The following is a 26,861-nucleotide window of genomic DNA, read 5'->3' as shown; positions in this document are numbered from 1 at the left end:
GCTGGCTCATTAAATGGTTCTTTAGACATCACTGCTGGGGCTTTGCTTGGTCGTTTACTCTGTCAGGTTCTCCAGTGCCGAGGAGATGAATCACAGACCACCGAGGGCTGTATTTCCTATGTGCTCCTTAAATACGTGATTACACGACAGTCATTGACATCGAGCCCCCCTCTCCGGCTGATCAGCAGGGGCTGGTGTTAGGGGAGTGCTGGGCTCGGGGGGCTTGAGCTGAGCTTTGTCACTTCCCTTTGTCACCGCTCCCTGAGCCGCGCTCCTGGCGCTGGGTACACCCACCTCCACTCACCGGCCTTGCAGCTGATGGAACGCGGGCACCGGCTGGGCTTGGAAACAGCGATGAGGAGGGAGAAGTCCCACTGACTGTGTCACAAACAATAACATCAGAAGCCCAGCTGGAAGAGGGATCCACTACTCCCACACTTGGCCACTCCGGCAAGCCAGGAGGCAGCAGGCGCTTTGTGCTGCTCACATTTGCTGTTTGGGCAGGCGGAGCACGGCGGCTCCACGCTGCGCTGCCCATGTGGAAAAACACAGCCCCATTCCTGAGCACGGCAAAGCCACAGCCCATCCTCGGTGCTCCACAAACACATCAATGAAGTCTGTATTTATGGATCCAGATAAAATAGATCTTATCTAGTGGTTTGAATTGCTTGTCGTGAATTTTCCATCAAACCCTACATTTAAAGTAGTTTCAGTTCCTCCCCCAGAGGTCCACAGCTCTTCCTCAATGAAACAATCTAGCAGCTGCTTTCAGAGCTCCTTTGAGTCCAGTAAGGAATCTCATTTTGAAACTCTGCCTGCCTCTAAAGGATCCACAGCCTCCAAATATGCTGTGTTCTGACAGCAAAAATTGTTCATTTTTGTTTCCATTCTCTGAATGCTCCCATTTCCAACAGTTTCCATGAAGGACTGTCACCAGCTGGCTGGAGAGAGCCTTCTGCACTGAGCCATGACTGGCTGCCACTCTCAGGTGCTTCGAGCAATGAATTCCTCTCTGAATTCCTCTCTGGACTCTCTCTGAATTTCTCCCTGTCTCCAGTGACTCACCGGGGCATTTGCCCTTTGTAGCCCTTTGTAGCCCTGCTGCTTCTCTCAGTGTGCTGTGCCAGTGCAGAGGGGCAATTAGAGAAAGCACTAAATCTAATTTCAAATAAAAGATGAAACATGATGTTTGTTGTTGTACATGCTTGAAAAACATCAGCTTCACCAGTGATTGGTTAAAATAAACGTACAAGGACTGGACTGTCCTTAGTAGTGATATTGAGATTTTGCAGAAGTTAGGAAGGAATATTAGGGAGTGCTGGTTTTATGCAAGGTAAGAAATACAGTTGTAAATTTATAATCCATGCATTTAAAGACAAAATTTTAAATATTCTTTCTCCCCAAAGTCATATTGAAAATGTATGTGTTTGATGAACTGAAACTTAACCATGAGGATTCTAAAGGCCGAAATTCAGTACTCTCTAGCAGACAAGGGCACTCTGAATGGTTTTCCTTTTATAAATCTTGGCTGTAGAAATTTGGCTTTGCAAGACAAAACTGTCTCATGTTCCTTGCCTCAAATATAAGTCCAAAGTTTAAATTAATTCTCTCTCAGTTTTGCTAAAACATTCTCTCTTTGAAAGGGTTTGAGCTTAGCTTTATGGTCAAAAGCCTTATTAGAATGGTCTTTACAGACCAAATGACCATTTTTCTGGAATTCATGTTAGTTATTTAAATTGCAGCAGATGGTAATTTTTTCAGAACAGAAAAATTTCTAGTGTGTTGCTTTAGGACAAGATAAGTAAAGTTGATCTTCAGATGCTTATAGATGAGGATCTGTTAAAGCTGTAGGCCTAAAATGCAGATTTCCCATCAACTTTAATTACCTTCCATGAACCCTAAATTATGTAGTTGTTTAAAATTAACCAGGGTGAAGAAAAGCAGTTTTGTCAACTTTCTGTTGTTCACATTCATACAAAAAGATGGTAAAGTGACTCTGTAAAGTGACTTGTATGTCAGTGAGAAATGAATGCCAAGCCCTGGAATTACAAAATGCATCAAAAGGACCTGACAGAGGCTGAAATGAGAGGAACAGTAATTCCTTTTACAGAAATCAAAGTGCAAACGTGCTGAGCATGATGTCAGTGACAATGTGTGTTATTTCTTTGGGCAGAGAAAAGCACCTGTAGGGTAGATATGCTGAGAAGTCTCTGCAGTTACAGCATTTGAGATGTTTCATTCACAGGAACACAGTGGTGCTGCTCACATGTTAATGTGAGTTTATGCCAACAGTAATAAAAGACAAGTATGAATTTTGAAAAATGTTTGCATTACAGAAATGATCACAGGTCTTACTCATTAGTTACGCAGTCATTAGGCAAATTTGACAAATTCTTGTTCCTCACATCTGAGCAGTGTTCAGAAACACTCTCTGAAATTACTTTTTACAAAGTGGCAGGGCTGCAGCTTTGTTATTTTTAAACAACAGAACAATTGTTTAAATAACATTCAAGAAAATGTGGGCATCTATCATGTGCTGTAAGCTACCATTTAAAATCCTAGCCTATCTTACCTATTTCTCAAAAAAGAAGGAAAAGCAGATTATTTCCTGATATGGAGCCTCAGGTCCTTGCAGTTGCACAATAATTAGATCAGAGTCAGAAAGGGCTGCAGTCACTGTAGATGGATACAGTACAAGATGGTCACTTCTTCACTATCAGCCTCTTCTCAGAGCTATTTTGTCATCTCCTGTCACAGTGTCACATCATGAAGATGCACGATTTTGTTCACCTGCAAATCTGTTCAAAGAGAAAAAGAGGATCTTTCTTGCAATTCTGGGGAAATGCAGTATCTTGTAATGACTGCACGAGTCACTCTGAATGTTCTTCAGTCCCTGGCTCTTGTCACTGACCAACGTACGAGATTAGCCTTGTGAACTGAACTGGGAGGAGAGTCTTTGGGTATAAACAATCATCTTACAGTCATGATGAGGGTCTCTTCTATACACACACTAATTCAGAATGCTGTAGCTGTTTCTCTAGTAGCTCTGTGCTTCTCTCAGACTCAAAATAGACCTGAAATAGCACTTGAGTGAAGCCTTTTGTTCATTGACATATTTCTTTGCTTATCAGATAAAGAAGAAATAGACAGCACACCGGTACTAGATGTACACTATTACCACGCACACTTTCTCTGCCTGACCTTGATATATGTGACATGATATGTGCACAATGTTGTGTCCTTGAGCAATTGGTTATTCACAAACAGACAGACACACAATTGGCTGTCTCTAATTATGCCCCGTGTATGTGCCTAAGAAGTTATTGTCTAGGGAGGGGAAACAGCTGCCTCCAAATCACCTGGCTGGGTAGCAGAGAGGGAAGAATCAAAGCTCAGAGAAGAGTGGGTATTGTCTCGGGTGGGCCCTGCAGGCAAAGAAAGCCTCTGCTGGCCACAGGCTGTACCACTTGCTTTTAAGTTGTAAACACCAAAATCTACAGGGATAATCAGTGCCATAAATAAAGGCTTTTAGAGGACTTCAGTATACTGTTTTCTAACCTTTCTTTGCTAGTATCACACAATATCTATGTTTGTGAAATTAACTTTTATTAGCCAAGATGTCTACAGAAAGCAGATAAGACCTTTTCCTGACAGTTGTGTGCATTCACAGCAGACTCTCTGACTTGAAAGGTAAAACCTTTAGTAAGAATGCATCTGACTGAACACAGTTTAATCCAGGAGTTGAGGTGCTGATTGCTATTAAAGAATTTCAAAAGAATTCCTTCAGTGCCTATAAAATTCAATTTGCTAACATCCGATGAAAATGAGACTGCTGCAGACAAAACATAAATCAAGATTTATCAAAGAAATAGTTAAAAATTATAATTTCCTTACTTATACTACAGGAATTTGGGGTTTCAGCACCATCTCCTGAAGGGTTTGCCTTTTGAGACCCTGTGTTCATCACAGAGAGGTGAGGCAGCTGTCAACAAAGCAAAGTGTAAAGCAAAAAAAAGAGCCAACAGTAGAGGTCAGCCATGAACTGTAGATTTCCTCTCCAAATTTCTTGCCTGAACAATTCATGCTGTTTACTGAACACCCAAAAATATCTGGGGCACCTGTGCCAAAACAGCAGTGGATAACAGTAGAAGGGGGAAAGAAAATGAGCCTTCTTTCCAGAATGAGACAAGGCAAAAATCCAGATACTAAGAGCACTGCCAGGGAAAGGTGGAAGTACAAATGAATAATAGCACTTGTTTTTTCTGCAAATAACACAGAGCTCCCCTAGCAACTCGCTCTTGTCTGCTGGCTGGTCCAAAAAGGTCAGTATCTCATGGAAAAAAACCCAACCAAAACCCAAAAAACAACCAGCTATTACTTGGCTTTTGGAGAGTTAGCTTTACCACTTGCTGGTTTCTACCACTCCTCGGTAAAGCTGTCTGGCATGTTGGCTCATTTGAATAGCAGAAGGTTTTGGTCCTGCTGTATGTGACAGCTGGAACACACGATGAGCCAATTGCTGAACTACTCAGGTTGCCCCAAGATGCATCTGCTTTTGTGCTCAACATTTGAAAATACTTAAACAGTAGCTACATAAATTAGGTCAGTGCTTAAGCCAATACAGATAACCTCGATTTTTAAAGCTGAGTATTAACATGGGCTAAATAAACTGCTGTGTGATGGTCATTTGAAAAACAGGCACTTAGTTACCCCTTGCAAATGACAACATCTTCAATGCCATTCTTTTTTAAGTGCAGCTGTCTAGGACATTCATTTAATATACCAACTGGATTTGAAAGGCAGGGATTTGGACTGAAAGAAATAACCCATCCATGGTCTCGAAATTGCGCTTAGAGTTGCAGATGGGAACCAAACAATCAGCAAAACACATTGAATTTTCTAGGCCTGCTTTCCAACTGTGGTGCATTTTACCTGTATCAGGCAGGAGCTCAGCCACCATCTTACTGTCATGTTTGTCAAGCACTGAACACAATGCCCCTCGGCCATGGCTTTTTTCCCCATATCTAGAAAAAACATCCAGCACCCGAGCCCCCAGCTCTCTGAGGGGGATTTAATAGCAATGTGTGCAACATCATTGTGGCCATTGCTCTCCCCACTAGATGTGACCTAAGCCAAGCTTCTGGCTGAGGGCAGCAAGGACTGCTCCTGCCCTGGTCCGTGCCCTGGCTGCCTTCCCCTTCCGCTGCCCCTCTGGCCCCGGCAGGGGTGATCCTGCTCGGGGCACTCTGCTGCTCTTCGGGCTAATTCACGCCTCCCACAACACCAGCAGCCGCTGCCGATGGGAAGGAGAATGCCCCGTGCCGAGAAGGGCCGGGGAGCGGTGGGGGGCTTGGGGGTGGTTGATGCCCTCTGGCTTTTGGGGCAGCGCGGGCAGGGTGTGCTCCCCGGGCCGGCCGGGGCTCCCCTCCGCTGCCCTCCCGGCCCCGAGCAGCCGGGGCTCCCCTCCGCTGCCCTCCCGGCCCCGAGCAGCCGGGGCTCCCCTCCGCTGCCCTCCCGGCCCCGAGCAGCCGGGGCTCCCCGCGGTGCCGCCGGGGGCTCGGGGAGGGCAGCGGGTGCGGGCGGGCGCGGCTGCCCGGCAGGGGAGGGGGCCGCCCCCGCTCCCGGCTCTATAATGCCGGGCCCCCCTCGCCCGGCCGCACCGCATCGCTCCGGCTGCCGCAGCAGCCTGCGAGCGGCTCCGCTCCCTCCCCTCCGGCCCGGAGACGCTCGAGGATTAGGGAAGGGAGGGAAATCCATCAGGCGAGAGGCAGGGCGGGGAGGCGGGCCGTCAGCATCCCTCCGCTCCGCTCCGCCCGGGCCGGCGGCGCCGTAGGGTGAGCTCCGGTGCGGGCGCAGGAAGGGGCCGAGCTGCCAGAGGTGCCCGGGGCGCCGGCGGCTCCCAGCGGCTCCCGGCGGCTCCCAGCGGCCCCGATCCGCGGCTCGGGGCTGGCGGGGCTCGGCGGCGGGAGAAGCCGCCGCTGCTGTTGGCGTGCCCGTCCCTGGCGGCGCCGGCTCTCCCGGGATGGGCCTCCAGGAGCTGGCGCTGTGGCTGCTGGCGGCGGCGGGGCTCGTGCGCGGTGAGTGGGGCCGGCCCCGGGGGCAGCGCCGGGACCGCGGGGGGCGGGCGGGCCGGGCGGGGACGGCGGCCCCGGGTCCTCCCGGCACGGCGGATCTCCGGCTCCGGCCGTCACCTTCTGCCCTCTCCCAGCCTCGCTCTGCGGCGGGGCTCGCCCCGTCCCGGGCAGCGCTGGGAGCGGCCGGGAAGGGACACGGGAGAAGGACGGACGGTGGGGATGGGGGAACGAACTCTGTCAACGGTGCTTGTCCCAGGGCAGACAGAGGCTGCGGCTTTTTGTGCGGGGAGTTGAGGATTAGGAAACTGGGAAGAGAAGTCCGTCTGGAGTGGGACAGGGAGGGCTCACATCCAGAGCACCTGTTCTACCCTGTCGCACATTCCTCTTCATTTGAAAATTGTCTCTGTCCCTGGTCTGCTCTGCTCCATTCGTGTAGACCTACTCCTTCTCTCCAAAGAAAGACGGCAGAATAAGCATCCTCCCTGGATTTGAAGTGTAAAAAGGACCGAAATCCCCAAATGTTGGCATGTATATTAGTGTAGTGCCTATCATCTCTGCCAGGAACCCCCTACCCACTTCATTTATAACTGCATGAACTGAGAACAAAGCAGAACTCTTGCCTCAAAGAGTTCTCTGTCTGAGGCAGCCCGAGAGCAGTGTTGTCTAACCTGTGGCCATTTTTCTTCCATTGTCTTGCTGATGCTCTCAGCCGTATCCCTGTTCTGCTTTTCTGGTTATAGCTATGCCAGGACAGGTGTCAAATCACAGGGACTCTTTCCTCTCCATCACTTCTTGCTGCTGGAAGGGTGCATACATTGAGAAAGCATCATTAGCATTTAGAATATATCACTCCTGGCCAGTCAAGAAATGATCAAAGAGGTAATCCCCCTTACAGGCAGGGATGAACATTTGTGATTAGGATTTTGTTGTAGTAGCTAATGAACTATTTGAAATACAGTGGCTTTTTTTTCTGGGAATGGAGCAGGTGTAATAATTGGCACATAATATCTGATAGGAGTGAAAAAGCATGCCTGAGCTTTTTCTGATGTAGAATCCTTATTATTTATCTTTTTGTTCCTGTGCCCAAAGAGTCCCTGCAAGGAGAGTTTCAAAGGAAGCTTTACAAGGAGCTGCTGAAAAATTACAATCCCCTGGAGCGACCAGTTGCAAATGATTCCCAGCCACTCACTGTCTATTTCACTCTCAGCCTCATGCAGATTATGGATGTGGTAAGTCTGTAACCTTCTAGGAAACTGTTTAAAGGGTGGATTTTTCCTTCCTAGAAGGGACATTTGAGACAGCAAAGGAAGATTATAAGAAATTGAAAAGGACAACTAATTCAAGACACAATACCAAATTTTATCTGCATCTTTAAAGAACTAAACTTAAGAAGTACGACTTACTTCTTTCTTAGATCTCTTGTCAGAAATTCCCAACAGGTTTAGCAGTAGAAAATATTTCAAGGGGAGCTCAAAACGGACACTTTGCCTTTCAAATGCTTAACTGTCCTTAGAACTAACGAGCAGTATAGTCTGGGAGGGATTTGCAAAACCAAAGTTCTTGATTTCTGGTGGTCATTTAAGAGCTGCCTATTTTGGAAGATGGAGGGGAAAGGAAATCCCAGCCAAAATCCAAGCTATGTTATTTCCTTTGCTATGTAGACAAGATTGCTACATTCTATATGCTTAAATAGCTACTGTATTTACAACCACACCTGGTTGGTATCTCCTGTGCTGTACTTGTACAATGCATTGTAGGATCTTTTTGGGTTCAAATATGACTAATTTAAGCTTTGCTCTGTCACAGTGGCACAGGGATAGAACTCAGCATATAAGTGGGTTTACAGTATTTGTTTTTATTGCATTCAACTAGCTATGACAACTAATAAGGAAGTTAAAGTCTTAAAAATGTACTTAACCTCAAAATTCCATTATCGTCCCATCAGATGCCTAAAGTTCAAGATACAGAGTTAATTTCTTCTGGAGTTGTCAAATTTAATTTAAACCCATACAAAATGAAAAGCAAATATCCACAGATCACTAGCCAGTCTGGGCGTAGTCAATGACTGGCAGTCTTGGCTAATATGATTTAAAAGGTAGCTTTTGATCCTGTGTGCCTTTCAAGAATCAGCCTTCACAGTCAGTCAGAAACCTTCGTTTTTGTGCTGGCTGTTTAGTTACAGCTCTGCTTGCCATAAAACTCACTGCATTTCATTCTCCAAGACCTGGGATTAACAGCCAAAGAAAGAAACCAACCATGAAGTAAATTAAGCTTTACGCTATAAAACAAATGAGTTTTCTTCATTGTCAACAAGAAGCAAATGCTGGTGGGAATGACAGCTACTTGCAATAACAATTACTGGCTTAACAAGCTAGAAACAAAACATGTCACCATCATACTTTCCTGTGGTTTATACATTCATTTTAATGGCTTCTCAGCTGATAGCCACTGAGTCTAATTGGAGTTAGACCTCTCCAGAGCCAATCCATCAAGTCCCTGCCAGAACAGACTGAGCCAGGCTGGATCCTGGTTGCTGCTGTTCCTTAGGTGAAGTTTCTTCCATTCCACTCTGACTCTGCTGACAGGAAAAGGGAGATGGTATATGAAATATTTCTAAATACAATGGATGTTTCCTACCTTGTATTTCTGGTTTTAACCTGTCCTAGTAAAACTAGAAATTTTCTACCCCGTCATTGTAGATATGTTTTTCTTTTAATGGTATTGCACATTAATATGCATGCTACTATCAGCAGTGCATAATGAGGGATCTGTAAGTGCCAATTGCCCCAGCTTAGTGGAGTTCACTAGAAAATAGAGTTAATTAATTGTCTAATGAGAATACAAGCTGGCATAGTAAATTATACAAAATGTTTCTAAATGGGGAGGAAAAGCAGTGGCCGCATGAAGAAAATGCAGTTTGGGGATGCATGACTGAAGAGGAGAGCTTGGAAACCAAAGGAGTGCTTAGAGAGGAAGTGGGAGTACTTAGTAGGCTGAGATACAGCAAAAGAATTTGGAAAAGAGGTGGAATTTAGATGGAAGAGATGGGATGCAAAATGGAAAGTAAGAGGTTTGAAAGAGTGGACTTCAAAAAGAAAAATCTTAAGAGACAAAGACTAAGGCATATCTTAGTGGAAGGAGAGGAAGAGGGGCTAATGGATGGTCATAGCTTCAGTACTATGGCAGTAAAAATAAAGAATAGGATGTAGAGACATTTATTTTTCTTTACTTCTCACCCCTCAATCTGCACATAAAACCAGTCTTTGACTTTTGCTTGTCTGGTATTTCAGTGCTGGCATGGAATCTTAACCTAACTTAGGCTTGGGAAAATTTCCAGCATATACATTTTTGAGAAACAGATTATTGAACTATAATGATATGATACAATTTCCACACTGGAAAAAATTACCGCCACCACATTTTTAAACACTCTATGGAGGTAAATACTTTCTAACAATGTTGTTTTCTCTTGTAACATCCATCCCAATAATAGTATCAGAGATCAGCCCCTGCCTATTGGTTTGGAGGGAATGCTAGGAAAAGACACAGAAGCAGTGCTGTTCCTACTCTGCTACATCTCATACAGAATAGTGAATGGCATAGAAAAACAAATGCAGTGAGCCTAAGGGGGGGAAGTTTGTGCCTAGCCTGGCATTTTTACAATAGACATATCTGTATCAACTGTAAGTTAATACAATTAAAAGAAACATATCAGAGGGTGTTTCATCCCCATAAGTCAGAAGACAAAACCTTAGAAATTAAGTGGTCACACATTTATACTGCAAATGACTGCTCTGAGACACAAGCATGAGGAACTGGAATACACTGAGGTACAGAGTGATCAAACACAATTTTTACTGCTATCTAAATGAGTAGAAAAATCACAATCTTACTTTAGTTTGGACAGGGCCTCTAGAGGTCATCTTGTCCACTCCCTACTGCAAAGGTGTCATAAATGGATCATATTACTCGGGACTGTGTCCAATCAAGTGCTGATCACTTTGGCAGCAAGAGTTTCCACAACCTTCCTGGGCAGTCAGTATTCAACTACCATCATGGTAGATTTTCTTAACATCTAAGTATAACTTCCTATTTTTCAACTTGGGAGCAGTATTAAAAAACAGTTCTAGAAAAATGAGACACCTTTTCTTCTTCAGGAAAATAATAATAATAAAAAATATACTTTTGGTGAAGTATTCCAGATTTCTTGACCATATACACAAGGTGTGTATATTTCTGAATAACATAGCAGAAAGCTAGAGAATGAAATCTTGGTAAACCCACATGGCAGAACTCGTTCTTAAGAGTAGCTGTCAGTGGTTCACTCTCAATATATTAAGTTTTTCAGCTTTCTGGCTGGAATCTAGAATTTTTATCAGCTTTCTATGTGGAACTTGGGGCAGCACTTTAGGAGTGTCCTAAGCTGATCTCAGCCTTTGCTACTGGCAGAAATCTCTCTTGGTTCTGGGCTCACACCGGTGCCTCTCTGAGTGAGAGTCACCTTATCATATTTTGAGGGGTCAGTTCTCTACATGACCAATACTTTGATTTTAGATTAGCCTAAACTGCTCACAAAACTACCTGTGTTGATTCTTCACTTAACATGTCATGTATTTCAAGAAACACAAGTGAGCTTTAGCTTTGATTCTAGTTGCAAAACTTGGGATCAATACCATCATAGCTTGTGACTTCAACAAGACTCACGGACAAACATTTTGGTGGGTAGGAGTGTGACCAGTTCGGTCTACTCTGATCATAAATTAGTTATTTTTTTTAGAATCAACATTTAATAACTTATTTAAGAAAGCTGAATTAAGCTACTTATGTACGTGAATATTCAAATTCTCACTTAAATTGCATAACACTATTTAGAGAGGAATCTTTCATGGTTCCCAAAGACACTTGCTGGCTAATTAAATCATTTACTACACAACAGCTTTTGCTTATTTTCCCATTTTTCCTGTTCCCTTTTTAAAAAATTTCTAGTTAGGGGAAAGAAAAGCGCTGAATAGTTGTTTGTATGTAGTGAACAGTAGCAGAATCTCAAGGGAAATCCTGTTCCTTTAGGCTGTTCAATTCACTTGTGCAGACCAAAGGATAAATGAAAGCATGCAAACTTTTTTACATTTATGTGAACTTAGTCAAAGTTTGCTTATCCTACATTGCCCTTGGTTACTTGCATGACTTAGTTTTATATATTCAAGGGCTTTTGTCCTTGTTTTGTTTTACACAGTGAAGTGATCCAGCTGACTACAATGACTTACATGCAAGGCTTTGCAAAGCCTCTGCATAAAGATCAGCAATTCAGTAGTTGCAATCCAATACCCTGGACCCACTGGGCAAGATAGAAATGTCAAATATCTTGAAATTTTGAAAAATAAATTATGCTGTCATTCAAAGAAGCAGAACAGTTTCTGTAAAGAAACAGACTAAAAAACAATCATCTTGCCCGCCAAAAAGGGGAAAAAAAAAAAAGAAATTTAAATCTGGAAAAATGAATAAAACAACCAAATCAAGAGGCTCATTGAAAAATGGTGCTAATGAAGTTCCTAAGCTGTTTATCAGACCTCAGCAGCCTCTTTGCAAACAATGGCTGGGGCAGAAGCTCATCAAATCTGCATTATTCTTTTAATTTTAGCATTCATTTGTGTACATTGGAAAAAATCTCTCAAAGCTTTATTTTTTTCTCAGTTTGCTGCTTCAACTTTTTTTCCACCATGCTAAAGGGAGAAACTGTTTGCACTTTTATCTTGCAGCCATTTCCAGTCCACCATAATTTATTCCTGAGAGTTTAGAAAGCTGGAAAGGTGCTGGGATATGCCTTCTGATATTTTTAGTTAGTTTAATACCATGAAAGTTACTGGATTATAACAGAAAACAGTATTCTATTTTTCCATGAAATCTGAAGAACAGATCAGGCAAGAGTCTAAAATACTCTGATAAGCAGACTACACCTCTCCCTACCCTACTGTGGTGAGCTATTAATATACTAAATATATACCACAACCTTATTTCTGTCATATTTGTCCATCTTTCCCATGCTTCTAAATATCTTCTGGATTTTTTAACTCTTCCATCAGCATTTCACCTAATCTCCTCACACAGTGTTAGATCTGCAAAGATATTTTAAACACAGGACGATGTGTAGGATGGAATGGGAAGCAATGAATATACACTAATTAAAGACAGTTTGCAGGAAGGAAAAAAGGACTTACTAAAGCTATAAAAAACCCTTCTGATAATAGTTCACTTGAGGACATTAGAGATGTTCTTTGTATGTGAAAATCAGAACTTCTATTCTGCTTTCTGGTTCCACAGGAGAGATGTTTGGAACTTCTTTGTAATATGAATCAGCTGGGGTTTTTCTGTTTGTGTGGGTTTTCTTTCTAAGATGAGTAAAGTGAAGCAGTTTCTCAGACATTTTTCTTATTCTGCATGATACAAATAATGAGTTTGAATCATAAAAACTCAGTACCTCATATTTTGTTTTCTAACTGCATTGGTATGGACGCCCCATTAACTTAAAAAGTGACTAAACATCTACTTCTGTGTGGGTTGTGATGAAAAGGGCTTGTAACCCTCCTGTGAAAAACATGGATAAGGTGTTAGGAAACAGATTCCTCTGTGACACTGCTGCAGAGCACAGGGACCAGCACATAAAGCCTTTTACACAGGGCCTTTTACTAGAATAACAGAATCTGCAAAGTCACATCATCCAGTAATTATTAGTAGTCCTCAGTAATCAGCTAATGAAACAAAATTACAGTGCAAGATGGGAGTCAGATCTGGATAATACTTGGTCTTAAAGAAAGCTTTTAATTACAGAAGTTTGAGACTGAAATAAATATACTCCTTGTAATATTCAGAGTTGTTCCTCCTTTTTAAGAAGACTGCCATGATCAAATACTAAACAATTAGGATGTCACTATTTGATACACAAATTCACATGTTTTATTTTGACCAATATGGAGCAGCTTGTTACTGTCTGTAGTTATTTGTATGGGAAGATTGAAAGAGCAGTACTTGGCCAGTGGAACAGCACTGACGTGCACTGGCCAAGGATCTGGCTCCCTGGAGCACAAGTGCTAACTGGATTTGCAGTCCTGTGTCTGGTGGATGGTTTGTTTCCCTGTTGCCACGTTCCTGGGAGAGCTGCGGGCTCAGTCCCAGCCGAGGAGGAGCCCTGTGTGTGTGGTTTGCTTTCTGCTCACACACACCAATTACATGCTCCATAAACCTGCCGCTCCTTGGGAAAGCCTCTTCTTCTGGGCACAGGGAGATGGGACCTGCCTTGGCTCCTCCTGGGTTTGATTTGCCTCTGACTGCAGTGTCAACATGCCCGAGAAGGGAGTTCAGATGCAGGTGGCTGCCCCTGCTGAACACATTTCTTTTCTGGGAAGGCTTTTGGAAATGCTGTGGGAGGGTGCTGTGGGCTGGGTGAATTATGTGGCAGCTCCCAAGTAACCATCACGGCCTCAGCCCCACTCCTGTAGTGTGATCTGTGTGGGTCTACAAGTTGGCAGGAATGTGCTGCAGCAGTTTTGGGGACGATGGCAAGGGAAGGCAGGAAGTGCTGCTAAAGCAAGGTGGTATTTCTGTCCCTGCTCTCTGGCTCTGCTCAGGGCTGCATTCTCAGAGCCCTGAGGATACACTGCCTGCTTTTCTCTCAGCACAGCACATGCTATCAAAAGTTTCCAGTCGTTTAAAAATCCAATATTGCTGACAGCAGTTGAAAAAAGTATTGTCAATGGATTGGAAGCAAACAATTGTGTATCTCTGAACAGCATATTAACATAAATACATTCAAATGTTAATTACTTCAAATTTAGCTGATACAGATGTGAATTCTTCAGTTTCTCCTGAACTCTTCACCATATTCAGTAGCCTGAATAGACTACTAAACATTTCAACTGATCTAAATATATCTGTGAGTTACAAAAAAGAGAAAGGGAAAGAAGGGAAGGAAGGGAAGGAAGGGAAGGAAGGGAAGGGAAGGGAAGGGAAGGGAAGGGAAGGGAAGGGAAGGGAAGGGAAGGGAAGGAAGGAAGGAAGGAAGGAAGGAAGGAAGGAAGGAAGGAAGGAAGGAAGGAAGGAAGGAAGGAAGGAAGGAAGGAAGGAAGGAAGGAAGGAAGGAAGGAAGGAAGGAAGGAAGGAAGGAAGGAAGGAAGGAAGGAAGGAAGGAAGGAAGGAAGGAAGGAGCTCACAATGTGTAGGCAGCAGGGAGCCTATCTGTACAAGCACTCATTTAGAAAAAAAATCTTTTAAAATTCACTTAGAATTTAAATTACTTAAATAATTTACTTTACGGTGTTAACCAATTTATTTTTATTTTATTCAAAATTAAAATATTTATTTTCCAAGAATTACCAGAAGCAGCCTGAAGTAAACGTCTATTCAGATTTAAGCTTCACTTGTGCTTGCATTTTCATGCCTGTTACTGCACCTAGAATTTGATTTGTATAAAGGAAAGGCTGGTAACCTTGGCTTAAACAACAGCCAACTGTGAAGCACCAAGAGCATGGCATGAAGCCATGCTGCTGCTGCTCATTAGCAGCAAGATAAGAATATGATATTCATCCAGTTCATCTCTCCCAAATCTTCTGGTAGTGATGCGAAGCCACATTTGCAGGTTTATAATCCTGTCTCCTCATTCTTTGTGTGCTCCTCATAAAAACTCCCCTGAAGGGAAGATGATCAATAACCATGTGCAGACTTGGGGGACCCACGCATATGGTTAATTATACAGGGCTGCTACTTTGAACTTTTATTGGCTTGTTTTCTGCGTTCAGTCAGAAGTGTTTGCACATTTCTGTGCTTGGCATCCCCTTAATTACTCTCAGTAACTACACAGGTGTGCTGGTTTAGGGTTCGAGAGGAAGGCAGGCAGGAAGGAAGGAACGAGGCCTCTTACCCACCATCTCCAAAACTACTAAATGCAAGAATGAGGAGAGAAAAAGTAATGAGCACTGACAGAGCTCAGGAAATTCAGATGAGCATTTTTATGGATTTTGGAGTGCTCACTCCATCTCTGTCCCCACAGACAGAAATAATCTTTTCACAGAGGAGAATTTGCTCTTTTGTGCTGTGGAAAAAGCAGCCTGAAGGACCGTGTAGGTGTTCTGACATTTCAGTCATGACGCTTGTTGCATTTGTGAAGAAACAGAGATATGGTTGATTTCCATCAAAGTATTCCTCTCAGCTAAGCTCACAGTTTTTCAGTGCCTTTGTAAGTGATTCTCTACAGGCATATCAGAGAAGTGGGGGCAGTATGGATTTTCATGGAAAGCAGGAAATGAAGACCCTTAAAAGAAGACTCTTGAATGTGTCCATTAGAGGAATAACTGGAACTTCTGCAATATGATTCATCTTGAGTTATTGAAGTGTCTTAGCAATACTTTTGTGTCAAGAGTTGCAGGGACATTCAGAAGGATAAACAATGTGTTTTGTACTCTGCCCTTCCCCAGGAAGTATTTTAATTGCCATAGTGATGTCTGTGCTGTATCCTAGATTGAAGAGAGAACCCAGACATCCAAGGTAATGGGTAATGTTATATATCACAGGAATTTTAGAGCAACTCCTCCTTGCTTAATTTTCCTATACTTGGGAAGATGGAGGTAGGCTGTAGTATAGTTAGAGAGACTGTCTGGGATAAGTAATAGCATTTTGCTATCTGACCCTCTGAAGTTGGCTTTACCTATGTCCATTTGTAGTGCACATAGCTATTCCTTGTGGTTGTGTAAGACGCCTCTGTGGCTCTGGTGTTCCTCAAAGGTTTCAGCTAATGCTAAATCATGGAAAATATGCTCTGGTCAGGTGTGGAAATTTTTGTTGCTGTTACTCACAAAAGTAGGATAGATGAACACCAGCAGCAGGCTGGTGCTGGAGCTGTGTGCCCTGATCACATACAGGGAGAGGAAGAGACACCTTTGGGTTCAGCTCCTTGTTCTCTCATAACTTTCTCTTCTTCTCCTTGAAGAAATTCCATCCACTTCAGTCTGCTTGTACATTTAAGTGTAACGACCTGACCTTTCAATTTCAGTGTTTTGCAACTAACTTCTAGGAAAATAAAAGAAGTTCAAAGGCTTTGATTCCCTCTGGTTTTAACACCATGTAATGGGTGGGCTATGGGGGCTCTACTGTTTGTTCTTATCTTGTGGTACTGTTGGTAGTTCCCAGATTCCAGCATGTGTTCAGAGCTGGGATACCTATCTGTGTCAGACAGGCAATGGTAATCAGCACCTAGAGCCAGTATTTAACACTAACTCAGGGTTCAGTCCTCTCAACGGGAGTCTGCTACAAAATACACTTGAATCAAGAATTATTTGTAAATAAAGCAACAGAAGACAGTTATTACTTTGCACGCTTGTAAGAAATTTAACTGCACTTTAAGCTCTATGCTATATTCAAAAATTGAACTCAGTGAAACCTACAATTAATCAAGAAAGAGAAATTCATAAGGTAACTTGAAAAATGCAACTTGCTCTTCAAAATGTTTTTTTCACGCAAGATGTGCTGATGTATGTGATTAGTTATGCTGTACTCTGCTCATTTCATATGCCTTATCCCTGCTTGTCTTTGCAAAGATGAATGCGTTCATATCTAAATACAATCTCTTGTTAACAATGATGTACTGAAAATAAAGAGACAGACTGCTGTTACAATTACATCCCCATGGTAACAAAAATGGTACATCAGGAGGCTCTCACGTATATTTAAAATCTCAGCTTCTTTTTCCTGGAACTCGGTGAAAGCCAATTCTCCAGCCCATCGCCAGGACAAAGCCCTGGTGCAGCCAATGGCAGCACAACTCTCAGACCTAATCGAGCATATCTGGAACACAAAGACCTTCCTATATCCTGAGAAGGCTCCTCATACAGATACTCTGCTCAGAGTTAAGGTCACTCTTTTATGCTTTTTATGCAGCAGCTTTTTGCTGTCATGGATTTGCATCTGTCTGGGGAGACCTGTGTATGGTCTGAGTAAGCTGCCTTTCTTTTAAAGCAATATAAAGAAATTGTGGAGAAAGCAAATGCTTTTTGTAAAAAAGCATGTAAGATGAGTTGTGGAGAAAATGCTGGCCTTTTTCAGACACAGTGTCTGAAAATTTTAATTTTTTTTTAAAAAAGCAAATATTAAATAAAGCAAAACAAACAACCCCCCTCAGATTTCACCTGAATTAGGTGAAACCAGAATCAGACTCCTTATCTCATACTCCAAACTCAACCTTAACCAGGGTAAAATTCAAATTGTATTTTTCTTATTTTTAAGAAAAAAAAGAGAGATATTCAAAACACCAAAAATGAATATCTACTCCTATCCCAGCAGCACAGAATGCTCTAGTACTCTTTTAGCATTTTAACTTCAGAAACCTTTCAACTTTCACAGAACTTTATCTCTAAGCAGAAGCATACTTGTCTGTTGTATTCAGGTTTACAAAACCAGGACACCCATATATAACAATTAAATATCTCAGCCCCAGAGTAGCCATTTATTGCCTTGTTCTGCATTAAATTTACTGTCCAAAGTCATCTTTCCTAAAAAATCAAAATGGATAATGGCAGCAATCTGTGCCAGTCTGTGTTATCTCTATCAACAAAACTCCACTTTTCCCAGTCAGGAGCAATTCTCCTGAGCCAGTCTTTATTGCAAAGACCCAGAATGCAGATTGCATGAAGAGCCATTTGTGTGCCATCCATCACAAATCTAATAAACCTAAGAGCTCAGTAGAAGAGAAGTTTTCAAATTTCATTTTAATTAACTACTCACATTTTGGTTGGCCTTTATAGTTTAATTCTTTGCTTAAAAAAAGCTAGAAAAAATTAAATCAAAGATCAAGAAGCTCACCAAGTAATGAAGATATTTTCAGGCTGAGTTTTGGAGATTTCACTATAAAACTCATCTTAATGCTGCAGGAGGTACTTAACTAAATCCTGAGCACAGCTGCAATTATCCCTAAAGGTCTGAAGGAGCAGAGTCTGAGTTGGGTGGCAAGAGTCAGGCAAGGATCACCCTAGCTGTGGAGGTGCCTCGGGGCTAAATTTACCTAGCAAGAATGTGGGAAAGAGGGTGATGTCCTAAACATCTTCACCTTTCAGTAACATCACTGCTTAGGGCTGAGTACAAAATAAAATAGACAAGCTTCCAGGGGACTCTTTGTACCAACAGAATCGGGGTAAATTAGCAGCTGATGTAAAGGGAGTGGCCCTCATTTTACATGAACACCCCAAGGCCAGGCCATGCAGAACTGGCACAGCATCCTGACTGTGCTGTTCAGACTCTGGATGAACAAGAGTTTGCAACAGTTGCTGTGGTTTTGAAGGAGCCTGGCTTTCCCAGCAGGAGGCTGTACCACTACAAAATTAAGTCATGAACGCCTGAGCTCTGCTTTTATACAAAAATATCACTGGTATGGCAAAAGTCAAAACACCAAATAAAAATGTGTGTTTAAGTTTGAGGTGTCAAAAATTGTGGTGCAACAGTAAAAATTTATGGTTTTAATTTCTGACATTTTATTGAATATTCTTCTGTGTTTTCCACCTATTTTTAAGAAAACATTCTGTCATCTGTTCCTGATGTTGAATCTCACATGCTGGATCATGGAATATTATTAATATTATTTATGCAGTGGTAATAACTGTTTACACAGCATTTTCTGCATAATTGGAAATACGTGCTGCAAGCTGAGTCAAAACCATTTTACTGTATAAAAGGTCTATGGCAAACCACTGGAGAAGTGAAGGCCTATTCCTTTCAAGGTGAAAAGGAAGTCAGGTGGGAAAGAGGCATCAGGAATTTCAATCTTTTATGTCACAAATCACGTACACTGACTTATTCTTCATCTTTATATTGCTTGAACAACCCTCTTCACATTGACAACTCTTTGTTTGGCTTTTTATTCCTATACAAACCTCCCCAAAATCCTTAATTCCCTCTACTGCATTCTTCCAGATCAAGACTGGCCTCAACTCCAGCCCACACCTATGGGTGATGAGGGGCAGTCCTTGGCCAGCAGCTGCAGTCTTCATTTCAGTGGCCCTGCAGAAGCACCAGCATGGCTTTTTTAAGTAACTGATTTTTAGTCTCACCACTAAGAGAGCAAAATTCAATTTTGCCTGCATGACTAAGAAGCCCTGAGCACCTTTAATAGACAAGTTTAGCTCTAACCTTGGCACATGGGGAGGATATTTGCAGTAGACCCCCAGGGTGACTTAGCGTGGAAAGACTGAGCGGTCACTATGGTGCTCCCAGGGCTGCAGGTGGGTGAAGCTGCAGCAGACACTGCTCTGGCCTCTCCTGCAGGTTGGCCCCACAGGGAGCTGCTGTGCACCAGCACCATGGGCAGGGATGGGAAGTGCAGCCCTTTCACTACTCTCCATGACTTTTGAGGATCTTGGATTCATCCTGCCATTATGGCTGCCTGAAGTGTGGACACAGCATCAATCTTTTGTCACCTGGCAAGTTTATGAGTGCTTAACTTACCCTCCAGCCCATCCCCTCAGTACTAATCCTGTAGGAATTCAGGCTTTTTCAGCTGATACAGTTTAGTGAGCTCAGTGCATGACCCTAAAAAGGAACAGGAAGAAAACCCCAAGCTGTGTGAAGCAAAAAATTAAACATAACAGGATTTTAAATGATGGGAGGGGGGGAAATGTCATTAGGCCCAGGTAATTTGACATTGTGGATCAGAAGATGTTGAGAATGTTTAATGAGCAAGTGCTGAGACAATAAGAGCTAATGAATTGACTAACCTGCTGGTTTCAGTAGCATGACATTTAAGCACACAAAAGTGAAAATCAGTAAAGAAAGTGTCTTTCATGTTTCTCACCAGCTGTCAGGGTGTTGTTAACTTCAGATGACAATTATTAGCTTCAGTTTTGCTAGAGGTTACCAATCAGGAGCATAGTATTATGGTGTAACAAGTGATGCCTTAAAATGTTCTTACAAAGTCTTTATTAAGGTTCAAAGTAATTGAATCCCAGTTCAAAGAGCCATAACTTTTTCTGTCATTTAGGTGAGATTCAACCACGTAAAAAGTAAAGAATCTAAATTTGAAATGCAGAAATTACAGCTCATAGATTTTGGTCAGGATATCACCTTATGCTAGTCCCTGGGAAATATGTGTTTCTTGCTAGATGCTGCATATCAGTGCATGCCACTCTCTAGGCATGCAGTTTTATTTTAGTTCTTTTCCCCCTTGTAGCTGCTGTGTAGCTTTTCTAGTGTGGATGCTACAAGTGCTGAAATCCATTTGAAAGTCTACAGATGTCATTACAGAGTTTATAATGTGTAGGCTAACACTTTTCACAAAGCATTATCAAGTTTCTATTTCTTCTTTTATATATTCTGATGAATACAGGGTAAGGGAAGGATAATTGGAGACTCTGGTAAGTGTATTTCCAAAGGTGATCATGGATTGTATAAATGGAAAAACAGACAAAACCAGGAGTGGGAACTGGAAGAATGGAGACAGTGCAATTTCCTTCAAAGACTTGCAGAAATTATTACCTCTACTTTCAAAAATGAATGAAGGACCATTCAAGTCTCCTGATGTCAGCTACTTTTCCTTCAATAACCACACTGCCACAAAATAAGGTGACATGCAGTCCAGTAGCAATTTGCCATTTATCCTTTCAGATCTTGACTGCAGTTAGGATAGGGATGAGCAAAGCAGCCTCCACCCACCCCCCACTGTGCCAAGGAGACCTCCCTCTCCATCAGCAGGGCTACTTGGCCAGTACTGTCTGAACAGCAAGGAACTTAAAGCAGCTGGTATGAAGGAAAACCCACACCAATCTGAACAACATGAAGCAGTATCTAGTCTCATTCTCTATTGGGAAGATTCTCCAACATCTCAGATTATACTGTGAAGCCATTTTTCTTTCCTCCTTTATAGCAGAAAGGGTTTGTAATAGGAGCTTCCTTGTTTTTGTTTTCAAAACACATAAAGTGTTGTGTGTTTACAAAATTGGTGAAGTTCTATGATTCCTTGTTTTTGTTTTCAAAACACATAAAATGTTGTGTGTTTACAAAATTGGTGAAGTTCTATGATTCCTTGTTTTTGTTTTCAAAACACATAAAGTGTTGTGTGTTTACAAAATTGGTGAAGTTCTATGAAGCACTTCAAGCCCATCCATCATTTTATGGGGAGGTATTGCACAACTCTGTTGAAAAGAGTGTTAATATAGTTTGCTGTGAAACATTTAAAACAGTGTCCAAAAAACTCTCCTAAGCAGGGAGAAACCCTGCAGGATGTCCCCTGCCCCACCTTTTACCAGCTTCACTTGGGGCCACAGAGAGTGACAAACACTCTAAAATCAGAACCTTTCCTCTAGTGATGGATGAGTCAATGCAATAATGACTAAAATGTTGGAAATTGTTTGCTCCAACAAACAGTATTAAAACCTCAAAACACTGCTATAAACTCAGCAGGCAGTAAAGTTTTTATAGCTGAGGAGCAATGGTAGGATTTATGATGCAAACACTGATAGAACCTTAAATATAGTGATCCAAGTGGAAATTACTTAGTCCGTGCGTAACCCTCTTTTAGGCTCTAAATGCTTCAAATAACAGAAAGAAACACCATGAAAACAGCATGGGCCATCTTTATTTAGGGCTTGTCTTCACAGTGCAAGTCACATCTGAGTCAGTGCTCTCAGAATAGGCTCTTTGAGCTAAGTTTGACTGAAAGATCACACTTCAGAATAACTCTTGGCTTTCAAAAGATGCTTGCAGAGTGTCCTGCATGCCAACCTGCAATGACTCTGCCATGAGCCTGGCAGTGGCAGGCAGCTGAATCCTGCTGCCAGCAGCACAGCTGGTTTAAAAGTCTGTTGTCCCCCTCGGCTCTGCTACTTTGAGTGCTCAGTGGCAGCTCTCTGTCCTGGGTCTGTGATGTGCACTGATAGTAGAGTTCCTTCCTGCTACTCCTAAAATAGTTCCCATGCCTGTGCTGTGGGCTCAGGCCCTCCCAGCAGATCCCTGTGGCACAGCATCTGCTCAAGCACCAGCAACACTTCATCTTCAGTACAATCTCTTTCTGGCTGCTGAAAAGGACTTTTTGAAACATCACTAATTTGAAGCTGGGGCCATTCATGTGTAGAAAGAGATCACACTGGGAATAAAATGAGAGTTTAACTGAGGGTTTAACCATGCAGGAATGCATGGCATTCAGCTAATCGTCCTGAAACAGGCTTCCCACAACATAATGGGTTCTGAATTGCTCTGCACCTTTGAGGAGCCAGTTATGGCTGTGCAGAGAAACCACCCAGCAATGGGGCTCTCAGCCTTGCTCAGGTGCTGAGCCAGGACACTGCATTATGTCCTGACAGGACCTTGTCATGTTCACCTGGACAGCACACAGAGCTTTGAGAAAATGCTGTTGAGCTTTGTTCAATAAGTTATCACTGGCAGTATTTCCATCTCATGGCAAATTGTCTATGAGGAATAGAAACACGTAGGTTTTACACTCCCTGAACTGGCAACCCTTCTCAATAGACTTTAGTTCATGGTGATATGAATGATCTCTTAAGGATTGTTTCTCCATTCATGAATTAAAGATCCCATACAAACTAGTTTTGTAGTGCTCTAACACTAAGCAGGTTGTTGAGAAAGGTTCCAAATTAATGTTTATGCAGCTAGAGAATAACAGCTACTAGTGCAAGTTAATTACTGCTTTGCCTGGCTGACATCCTCAGCAATGCCTTCACCATACAGATTCAGTGGAGCTTAATAATGGATTTCTGAAACCAAATGGTTAGAGACCTGTTTCTCCAGGACGCCATTTAAATGAGTTGTTCACTTGAGATAGTTTTGTAAAAGATTCATGGAGGTGATGAAGCATAAAATAGAGAAGAAAAGTGCTGAATGACTAGCTGTGGTCTGTGATTATTTCTATTTTTTTATTTTACTTTTTGTTTTAAAGCAAGGTAGGACTGTGCATGAAGGTAGACTTTATTCATGCACATTGCCATCTTTATTTAAAATCTTTCTATTTGTATGTTGTATATTTAGTTGTGGTTATACACAGCCTAGTAACACTGTCATACATTTACAGATGCTGCTTCTCAAAAGGTTTCTCTTGCTTTAAAAATGCCACTGTCTCTTGCAGAGTATTTGATTTTACATGCTGCATAACTTCCTACTATTGTGCTGATCTAAAATGGTTGCAATGAAAAGTCTCAGGAGTTCTTTTTGGTTAGTAGTTCACAAAACAAGAGCAGAAGAGGAAAAATATTGAACTTTAGTAAAGTGTGTTATTAAAAAGGGGGTTTTATTGTACGAAATATGATTAAATATTTTTGGTCATTTTTTTGGCATTTAGGAATGACATTTAAGTTCAAGAGTGACAGATTTAAGTTCAGAGGTGTAGACATATGAGGTCTAGACATATGAACAACTCTGGCAGTTGAGGCTGTACAGGTGACAGAATTTCCTGACACTTTCTCAGACTGTAAATGGAGCTTTGACTGATGTCAGTACAGGGATTGTGTGCTCAAGTTGGAAAATGTGGAATACTGATTGCATATGTAGTATATTCCATTAGCTTCACACAACCCAGGTGGATGCTGATATGGTACCTCCACAGAAAAAGGTCACCAGTATTTTCCTGTGTCTGAGCACTAACGAATTAAAGCCTACAACTTCAACATTTAGATGCCTGCTGTGTCACCTGAACTTACATCAAACAGCCACAGGAATCCAGGGGAAAGGCCTTCAGAGAGTAATAAAATTCTGCCCTGGCAACAGTTTTCTGGTAAAGCTGATGCAACAGTTTTGGTATAGTTCCACTGACATGGAACGTGGTTGCCTTGAGAAGCTCCTCAGAACAGCCTCAACACACCTCAGCTGAGCTTAGCCACACTTTGCTCATTATTTTTTCTACTGCCTGCATTTGTCTGGTGGATAAGGTTAATCAGTGAGAGGGTTGCTCCTAAGAAAGGTGATACAGGCAGCCCCTACTGTAATCTGCCTTGCCTTTGGAGATTCTTTATTTAAGAAGGAGCCCCAGGGAAGAGTCTGGCAGAAGGATACCCCCAGGAAACCGTTTGACTGACTGGTAATATGAAATTGAAATTAAAAAGTACCTGTGAAAACTTCTGTTCCAGTGAGTGCCAGTGATTCCCATTGCCTGGAAAGGTACTTTAGCACAGCTGGCTATTTTATAATAGTCAAATGTATTTAATGGTAATAAGCTGTGGTTTGTTTTCTTCCTCTCCTCCTTCCCTCCAGGATGAAAAGAATCAAGTATTAACAACAAATATTTGGCTACAAATGGTAAGTTTTGATACAAAGTATGTTTGTTTTTCCCCTACAGTCTTAAGAGTTTAATCTGGTGAGGGAGTTGAATTTTCAAAAACTTTCAGGTCTGTAAGAAAATATGAGTTGACTCCTAATTCCATGTCAGATTTTCTTTCCTCCCACTAGATAATACAAAAGAGAACTTTGTCCTCATTAACTCATGGCCAGCATTACTGGGCAGGAGTCAATTTTTACTCTCTTTTTAATAAAAGGAACAGATAATAGACAATTCAAGAGCTTTGTGAGAGTACTTTGAAATTGAAATGTTTTCTCTGAAAGGCTACCTTATGACTCAGAATTAACAAGGTGCTTCTTAGCATGCTACTCCTGTGGAGTCCTAATGCATCCACAAAGATTTGCACTCTAAGTTTGTCTTTAGCTCTGCAAAGAGAGGGTGATGTGGAGTTTTCTCCATCTATAACAGCATGGATGAGAATTTGCCATTAGTTGAATTCCCATCAGTGTTACAGAAACTGAACTGTTTGGGTTAATCTGTTATTCCAGACAATCATACCGCTTTTGCAGAAACTTTAGACCTTTCAGTTTCTTTTACCAGCTCATTCAGTTTAAAGCATTAGGTTTTCTTTTATTATAACATTTTAGATAGAGCACCTTGCTTGCACTGGGGTAGGCCTTGGGAAACAAATGAAGGACTATTCTGATGACCTGTAAGGATAGCACGGCTATTCCATATATTTACAAAGAAAATCTGACATGGAAGAAGCACTCAATTCATGCTTTTTTACAGGCCTGTTGTACAGCAAGATTAAAACTGTCAAATATAATATGTTTTTGGCTTTTAGCTACAAAGACCATAGTTGCTATGATTTCTTACCAGTAAAAGGGAACAATTCATACTCAAGAGGCTGTAATTTATTTTCCTTCTCTTTTATCTCACAGCGTCCTTATCCTTTTTGAGTTTGTGTTTTTCCTCCCCTTAGGAAATTTTTTATTATATTATACATTCTGTACTTCTTTTGATTTATTCACCTAGTACATATTGGATATGAAGCACATTGAGACTGCAATGAACAGATCACTTGGTTGCTACAAAAAATGTAGCCACTCCTCATGGCTTGTGTACACAAACAAATAAAAGTGTTTGCGTATTAACTGTCTATTAATGGTGTTTTAGGCAGATTCAAAGCATGCTTAAGACAAACATGTAATTTTATTATTCTAAATGATCTGAAATAAGTTTTTCCCTGAAATCCCTCTCCACTGCATTCCTTGATATATATGTACGTATAATCAGCAATGTATATTAAATATATTTTATGTAATTATCCCCAAAATACTTAAATACAAAAAATAACTTGAGAGAAAGGGCAATATAAATCTAGTATTTATATATGCAGACTATTTCATCTGACCACTATCTCCATGGCAATACTATTTAGCATCAAAAATCTAAAACTTGATCTAAGTTATAGCAGAAGCCTTGCTTAGTCACACAGATTGGTACTAACCAAAGCACCTTGAGCTCTTTGCTATTTTAATCCAAACTAAAAGCGATACCTTAAGATGCTTCAGCTCCTTTAATGGTAGCTCTAAAGTTAAAGCAAAATGAAGCAGATGATGCCCTGCTGGATGGGTGAGCACTTTGTACACAGGGCTAACAGAGCAGCTGTAAAATCTGCTTAACGTTATCTCTAACACAGGCTTGAATATTAAGTTTTCTGTTGCCCTTGGACTGTCTTTACGTCACTCAGCATCACCCTGTGCTGCAGGGTAGTGGCCATGGTAACTCCTAACGTAAGTTGGGATAGGAAATGATTGGATATGTTGATATCCAGGATGCATTCAGCTGGCAGTGAGCACAGCCTGCCAGTCCTGGCTCTGCCACCACAACTGTGAGTGACCTGCCCTGGCAGCTCCTGAGAACAAGTCACCCACAGCCACGAGAGCCACGGCTTCAAGTGCCCTAAACCCACACAGCTTATTTGCTTACACTGCTGGCCTTTGGGGAAAACAGACGTGTCCTGGCATCTCTGGACTTCTACATTACACAAAGATGAAGTGGTAAAAAAATTACAGTGACATTTGTCAACCAGGAAGTTCATGTAAAACAGTTTACTGGGAAAATGCGTGTAAAACTTCTCGAAAAAGGAGAAGCAGTTGTTGAGCTTATAGAAGCTGTGAGCAACACATGTATCTTAACTAGAGAACTGTGAAAACAAAAACTATGAACAGAACCAAACAACTGAAGATTTCCATAAAAAACTATTATCTGTAAAGCTAAAGGAAAAAACAGTGCATGACTCAGATCTTTTGTCTGGTTTTGCTACCAACTCATTGTAAAAAATGAATGAGATAAATATAGAAGCACAGGCCAAGATTAAGTATAGTAAACACTTCACATAAAGCTGGATGATGAATGTTATTAGTTGTGCTGAATGCATCAAAATGGTCATTTATGGTGTTGTAAAGGTACAAGAATGGATTTGAATACCTGCAGCGTGAGGGTAACTGGGGACTTGGTGCATCAAA

At 41.8% G+C, this 26,861-nt stretch overlaps 1 protein-coding gene across 2 annotated transcripts in view; it reads left to right on the top strand.

The window, feature by feature from the left end:
- Window positions 1-6,022: 6,022 nt before the first annotated feature.
- CHRFAM7A (CHRNA7 (exons 5-10) and FAM7A (exons A-E) fusion) overlaps window positions 6,023-26,861 on the top strand; it is a gene marked incomplete at its 5' end in the record, with an annotated part of 36,778 nt that continues 15,939 nt past the window's right edge. Inside the window, 3 exons of one of the 2 annotated variants that reach the window (XM_083870572.1) lie at window positions 6,023-6,077; window positions 7,164-7,303; window positions 24,303-24,347. In XM_083870572.1, coding sequence (XP_083726698.1) covers window positions 6,023-6,077; window positions 7,164-7,303; window positions 24,303-24,347 — 240 coding nt within the window. Of the gene's footprint in view, window positions 6,078-7,163; window positions 7,304-24,191; window positions 24,210-24,302; window positions 24,348-26,861 lie in introns of those variants that run through there. The other variant, XM_083870573.1, reaches the window with a different exon arrangement.

The sequence above is a fragment of the Zosterops lateralis genome, assembly GCF_965231275.1.
Source record: "Zosterops lateralis genome assembly, chromosome: 13".
NCBI lineage: Eukaryota > Metazoa > Chordata > Aves > Passeriformes > Zosteropidae > Zosterops > Zosterops lateralis.
Note: the sequence above shows the minus strand (reverse complement) of the source record. Positions and strands in the feature narration are given on the sequence as shown.